This window comes from Telopea speciosissima, chromosome 7 (assembly GCF_018873765.1).
Source record: "Telopea speciosissima isolate NSW1024214 ecotype Mountain lineage chromosome 7, Tspe_v1, whole genome shotgun sequence".
NCBI classification, from domain to species: Eukaryota; Viridiplantae; Streptophyta; class Magnoliopsida; order Proteales; family Proteaceae; genus Telopea; species Telopea speciosissima.
In genome coordinates, this window is record NC_057922.1 from 39,054,742 (window position 1) to 39,061,895 (window position 7,154).

Here is a 7,154-nt window from a genome sequence, read left to right on the forward strand (position 1 = left end):
GAGAGCAGGGAGTACCTGAAAGCTTCAAAGTTGAGCCTGCTGGGGGAACTGGAGCCATGAAAGTTAGTGAGCATGCATGAAGATGGCAGCAGCGAGAGAGAAGCGGAAGACCAGTATCAGCGTGTTGAAGTGTCAAAGCTTATGTACGGACAGGGTGGACTGGAGATGAGGAGCCGCCGGCGGCATCCGAGGCAGGGTTTCTCTGTTTCTAAGGGACTACGGTGGCGAAGGAGATCTCATATTCACTGGGTCCTTCTTCTTCTTGTTCTTGTTGATGATGGAGCAGTACTTGTAGCAGAGAGAGGGAAACACAAGACATGAGACAAGAAACGATGGGAAGCCGTTACTTAATCCTTCTTATCCTTATCTCATGTCTGACGTTTTTTTCTTTCGTTTCCTATCTTCCGACCGGACTCCCTCTCAGTGACTATCTATATTAAAAAAGGCTAATCCTCATGTTCGTTTGAGTCACAGGAGATGGCGTGGGTTCTATGAGTTTTCATTGAGAGAGAGAGAGAGAGATAGAAAAAAAGTGTGAGAGGAAAAGAGAATAAAGCGAGGAAAAAGGAGAAGCCCCATAAGGTTAATAGAGCACCAACAAACAGTCACAGGCAGGCAGCCCCGAAGCCACAGCGCTGTTTGGATAGCCACTTTGAGCGTGGTAGACAAATAACAGAGCGTCGGAGAGAGAAAACTTCAATCGAAATCAAACCTTGACGTGTGATGTGAAGAGAGAAAGAAGAAGAAGAGGGAGGAGGAATGCAAAGGAAATCGACGAAAGAGGCTTTAGGGGAGGAGACAAAAATGGGATCTCAAAGGGATTCTTTTCTCCTTTAACCATAAGTTTGGCAGATTTTTAACTATAATTAAGGTAGAGAACACAGGGAAAAGAAATAGAGATATGGGAAGATGAGTGATCTCTAGGAGAGAGAGAGAGAGACGTGGAATGGGAGGAACAAATCTTGAGTTTCCAAAAAGTAAAAAAAAAAATTTTATTTATTATAAATATAAAAAGTTGATGGTAAAGGTACCAAAAATTTGTGAAAAATTCAAAGAAGTGAGAAAAAAATTTAATGATAGAGAAATACTAATTTTAGAAAAATAAGGATAAAATACTCAAATGAAAAAATAATCACAAAGTATGAGTTCATGCACTTATATAATAATATGATAATATGATATATATCATGGTATCGGATATTTGTTAGTTTCATGCAAGCCAACAAATGTAGATAAGTTGATGAATTCGACTGTTTTAGGTGAAAACAAGAGTTTCTTAAGAAAGGGGTTTGGGTTTTTTTTGGGATGGGGGGCGGAAAAGAAGAGAGAGCAGAAGTAAGGCCGACCGAAAAGAGGGCACCGAAAGATTAAAAAAAAAAAAAAAAGAGAAAAGAAACAAAAGGATGCACTTGCTTCTCAAGCCCCTACCCTCTAGCAGATTACCTATCCCAAACATGGCCATCACCTAATCTACAATAGTAGCACCCTGTACCAACACCCACTCCCTAACAAGAATGAGCACACCCAAAGAGAACTGTCAAAGAAAAGAGAAGGAACAGAAATGAAATGGAAATGGGGAAAAGCCAAAGTCAAGTGACAGGATACTTTCACAACTGAAAAGCACTTTGTTGTTTGTTTCCTAGACTCGAAAATTGTAGTGGTGTAATAGTTGAGGTCCTAGAGGTGACAGAGATTCCTCAATTTTCATCTTCATAATGCTTCCAAATCCTAACTTTAATTTTCCTTGCCTAGCCCTTTATTTTTCATACCTTTCCTGCCATTGTAATGCTGCCCCTTTTTCTTCTAAGTTTCCTGAACAGAACCTTTGTTCCACTATGTATTTCCATTCAAAATAGTTCTGAAAAGTAGTATCTCAACCTAGAAACTTCTCAGCATATCTATCCATGAAGATTAGTTACCCTAGTCCTGAGATCTTCAACATTCAATGAATTTCAGGTTGTTCATGAGTGGTGGGAGCCGCAGACAATGAAATGGATTTTGTTCTTTGTTTTTGGATCCACCTTCTAGTAGATCTGAAGGTTATGGTTGTCTTCTGGTGCCTCCATCGATCACCTATGATTCTTGGCACTGCAGATTTTGGAATCGCAACCTAGTTGATCAAGGCATGATTGTAGCCCGGCAAATGGTCCTGTAACTGAGATTTCATACAGATCTACTTCGTCTGTGATGCCATATTTGACACAGGAAGAAGCAAATTCCACATGTATCATGATTTTGTTTGTGAGAAAATTACAAAAAAAGTGAGAAAAAATGGAGCTAGAGAATGATTATACACACCTAGTTGCTCTTCTAGTTCAATGGTCTAGGTCTGAAGAGAATTATTTCTCTTGTTCAAGGGGAATATTTCAAACCCTATGTCTACATCCATAATAGCACTTCTATGCCTTAGGTGACTTGCTCAAGAGGCTAGAAGTAGCTTGATCATGAAATCAGTCTTAAACTCACATGGCTGTTTAACAAAATAACAGGTCATAAATTAGCTTTAAAAAAAAGATAAGAGTGAGACCCATGATGACATCTCTACATTCGACTAGCTATTTCGTCTCACCATAAACCGTTTTCTAGTTCTGCAATGGGTCAATTGGTTTCTGTTGGTAGAATCGTGGGTTAGAAAGAGAGAATGAGAGAAAATAATGTGTTGTATTTATTGATGGCTAAGCCCTTCTATTTATAATAGAGGAAAAATTACAAAGAGACTAAACTAGGCGATGTGGGACTAAAACCCACATAGCCCACTTACATTTAATAACATAAGAAGAATAAATCTACCCCAAAAGTACCAGAATACCCCCATGGTATTCTAGATTACATATTCCAACACTCCCCCTCAAGCTGCATTATACAAATAAGTAAAGAAAGATCCAGCTTGAACTAAAGAAAAAAAGAACTCCTAATAATACTAACACTCCCCCTCAAGTTGGCGCATATGAGGTACTAATGCCCAACTTGAACAAAATAGAAAAAAACTCAGTTGTTGCAGAATTCAGCTTCAAGACGAATGCAGCTCCCAAATAAACCTTCAAGAACTTGAAAAAAATAGGTCTTCAAAACCTAGGAAGACTTGATTAGCAAACTTTCACCAATCTTTAACAGCTATCCAGTGATGAATCTCTGGCTGATAATCTTGAAGATAAGCAACTAGGGTAGCGAGCAGATGAATCAAGCAGCGGTTGTAAAACCTCATATAGGCACGCAATAACTAAACATCTTCAATACTTTAATGCCAATCTCCCCTTTACGGCAAACTCAACCCAATAATAAAGGATACCCAATAGCAATGGTGGAAACACTGATCTTCTATGTTTTAAACCAAGTATTCCTGCAAGTTCTGCTTTCTACAATGGCAGCAGGTATACTGTACATAATCCCCCCCTCACGTGTAGTAGTACATGTGGACAGAAAATGGAGATGATGTAAGAAACAATGCAAAAGTATAATATTCCAGAATTTTCCAAAAGGTGCTAAGGGTAATGAAAAGAGAAGAAATGGAAATTTTAGAGAACACCATAAACTTCCAAGGTGGTTATGAGTATATGCCAAAGGTATGATATGGGAGGTGGTGAAGTTAACGGAAGCAGTGCGATAACGAATTACGGAGAAAAACAACGCAACATGGAAATTGTCTACCACCTTCAAACGATCAAACAAACACTTTTGATGGAAACTCCTACAGGGGAGAAACACCTAACTTCAATAGTCAAATCTGATAAGTATACAGATCTGATTTGGAGTACGAAAAGACTCCAATCTTCAAGGCTTGATCAACCTTCAAACAAGGAAGAGCAAGTGTGCAAAACTCCAATTTACAAACTCTCACATGCTAAATAGAACTGACGAAGATATCTGGACATAATTGATATAATAAGCTTCAACAAAAACTTGGATCAGATCTAAGTTAGTGAATAATGCTAGGATCAAGCTCCAAAAGTAAGCTGGATATAAACCAATGGAAGAGCTTCACACAATTGAATAGGTTTGTAGTTGCAACCAATAACCATGGAATACACTGTTGTAATCCCAAATAAGCTGATCTCTAGGATAGTAGATTCGAGTCTACAATAATGTAAGAAATTCGATCTCCAATAGTTGGATACTCAGTCTCAATAACAGGGCAGCATTAGTCCTCATAAAGGCAGTAGTAACATGTCAACCAGTCATACTTATAGAACCCAATCAATAAAAACAGTAATATATGTAGTAAAGCTCAATAGAACCAGCAAATATAAGATAAATAACCCTACAGATCCATAGGTAATTAAAGCAGCCAGCCACATAGAAACAAGTAAAAATAGGCTGATAATCGAAAAAATCGAGCCATAAGAATGAACTTGAATTTTTTTGAAAAATAAGTGATGAATGATGCTGAAATATAGGTTGAATAGTCCTCTGATATGTATAAGACTCTCCTCAAAAAATGAGCTTGATAGGATAACCCTAACCCTAAAATCGATTGTTCTTAGGGTTTTAGAAAACCCTGAAATTGAGATCGATTTAGGGAAAGGGGGCTGTAATTGCTGATGTAGACATGTAATAGATGCTGACCAAGGCTGTTAGAATGGAACTTCTAAGGTGAACAATTAATGTCCAGTAAGAGTGAGACCTGATCTTCAAAGGGGAGAGACTCTAAAAAATTGCAAAAGGAGAGCACGGTAGCATTTCAACACTACGCCAGCATAAAGGACCTTCTTCAAACCTTGAATTGATGAAGGAGAGTTCTCTATTAATGTTAGAACCACCTCCAAAGCACTCGAACAGCAGCAAACATCCCTAGCCCAATTCGATTTTCATCAGGGTTTTGGAAAACCTTGAAAAGAAGAGATCGATTGGGGTAGGGGTCTTCAAAAAACTTGGATAGGTGCAATATTGAGGATGATTGGTCCTTGAAGTAGGAGTAATTAGCCCTCAAAAAATTAACAAAAATTGAAACCTGAAAGTCAGGGTTTTTGGCAGGTAACCAAATTCGCAGGTTAAGGAATTTTTACTGTTGAAACAAATCCAGCCATCAGAAAGGGTCCAAACTTAAGTTGAGTAGGGCTTGTAGTAATAGGGAATCACCCCCAAAAGATCAGCTGCATCTGAAAAAGGAAACACCAAAATCGATTGGAGTTAGGGCTTTGAAAAACCCTGACAAGTTGAGGCCGATTAAGGTATGGTGGTTGCAATTAATTAAAGCTTGGAGAAAAAGAAAATAGGGAATGAGGATAATGGAATAGGGTAGAAAGGGGCTGGAGAAGGATGCATAGGGAGCCCCAATGGTGGAAGGTTAGCCTTCAATAGTAATAGGAAGTCGATCTCCAAAAAATTCTAGAAAACCCCAAATCGCAAAGATGATTCTAGTAGTATTTTATTATAAAAAAGTAGATAGGATGGAGGAGGGCGGCAACTAAATCATTGGTCAGGGATTTTACCTCTTTAGTGCTGCCCCCTTACAAGGAGGAGAAGAAGAAAACCAGAGAAAGAGAAGCCGAGAGAGAGAGAGAGAGAGAGAGAGAGAGAGAGAGAGAGAGAGAGAAGAAGGAGAGGTCGATTGGAGAGATGGAGTAGGGTTTTTACTCTTTTTCTAACCGAGATCAAACCAGTTCTGATACCATGTTGGCAGAATCATGCGTTAGAACGAGAGAATGAGAAAAAATAATGTGTTGTATACATTGATGGGTAAGCCCCTCTATTTATAATAGAGGGGAAATTACAAAGAAATTAAACTAGGCGATGTGGGATTCAAACCCACATAGCCCGCTTACACTTAATAACATAAGAAGAATAAAACTATCCCAAAAAGACCAGAATACCCCCATGGGATTCTGGATTACATAGTCCAACAGTTTCTAAAAAGACTGAGTATACATGGTTTCTAGTTTAATGGTAAGGATGTCAATCCATAATTGCAAACTATTGTGTTTTCTGTTTATTTAGAATTTAGTTATGTTTATTAATGAATAATGTGTCAGTGTAACAGATGTGAAGGATTGTATGCAGAAAGTACAGTCTGTTACATTTGCCGAAGAAGTCTGCTACAATGGAACATTGATTTTAAAAGCATTCAGTTCTGGCCTGGAAATAGGAACATCTAACTGGCCAATACATGGTCCAAGAAGAAACATTACCTGTTTGTCAAGCTTCATCTTCGAATCTGCTCATGCAATGAGTTTTGACTACAGTTCTCTTCAAGGGAATGATCTGATCCTATTTTCTGATCTCTCAATGTTGCATGATGAAGTTGATGTTAGTAAGGATTCCCTTGCCCATAAGAATCAGATAGAGTCTGAGGTCAACCACCCAACTGCCTGTGGTTTCTCAGCCCTAAGGTATAACCCTATTTATTTTTAATGTAGTTTATAAAAGGCTTCTCATTGTTTTGTTGGTTCCATATCATTTAATAAATTTAGAACTCGCTCATCTGCTAGCTTTAGCTTTTTTCCTTTCCCTGCCCCCTTTCAATAGCTGCAGTTGGAGATTAAAATTTCAATGCTTGACATGTTGCAGGAATAATGATAATGATGGGAAGAATTTCATCCAATCACTCATTGGTACTGAAGAATATTCAGAGGAGATGGACAAGCTTGCTTTCATCTGCTCCTACGCCATAGACTCTGTTACACAAGGAGGTTATGTCCTTGTACCCATTGGTCGACTTGGAATTGTGTTGCAGCTTTTGGAGCAGATATCACAATCTCTTGCATCTGCAAACCTAAATGTAAAGTGCTTATGCTCGAAGTCTGAACCAAATTGATGAATTATTACTTTATTGCTCGAGATTAAGAAAAGATTTTGTTTTTTTTTTATGCAGCAGACCCTTGTTAGCCTAGTCACGGGCTCTTTAGAGCATCGTTTCCTATTCCATACTACTTACTTTGTAGCTTAGGTGATCAGTTTAGAAGTTATGTTTGAATTAGGAGTTGGGACTCATTGGGAAGTTGTGACGGCATTAGGATTTTCTTCCTTTCAAGGTCTAAACCATGACTAGAGGGTTCTGGTCTTCATTGACTGCATTATGGCTTCTTGCGTTCTAGTTTCATCATAGCTTACGTATGACATGCAAACCAATTGTTTTACTTTGCATTAAAAAAAAATTGTGGGGCTGAAAATCACACAAAACAAAGAAAAAAAAATTGAGAAAAAAACAATAAACTCCA

At 38.3% G+C, this 7,154-nt stretch overlaps 1 protein-coding gene across 1 annotated transcript; it reads left to right on the forward strand.

The window, feature by feature from the left end:
• Positions 1–5,924: 5,924 nt before the first annotated feature.
• LOC122668538 lies at positions 5,925–6,751 on the forward strand. Its single transcript, XM_043865089.1, has 2 exons — positions 5,925–6,326; positions 6,505–6,751. The coding sequence occupies exons 1-2, from the start codon at positions 5,992–5,994 to the stop codon at positions 6,749–6,751; spliced, it is 582 nt and encodes a 193-aa protein (XP_043721024.1). The 5' UTR covers positions 5,925–5,991.
• The last annotated feature ends 403 nt before the right edge of the window (positions 6,752–7,154 follow it).

What these genes read in the sequence shown, in the direction of transcription:
- LOC122668538 (XM_043865089.1), top strand. Translation starts at nt 5,992, where the DNA reads ATGCAGAAAGTACAGTCTGTTACATTTGCCGAAGAAGTCTGCTACAAT. An exon ending in TGTGGTTTCTCAGCCCTAAG is followed by an intron (nt 6,327 to 6,504) that starts GTATAACCCTAT and finishes GACATGTTGCAG; the next exon opens with GAATAATGATAATGATGGGA.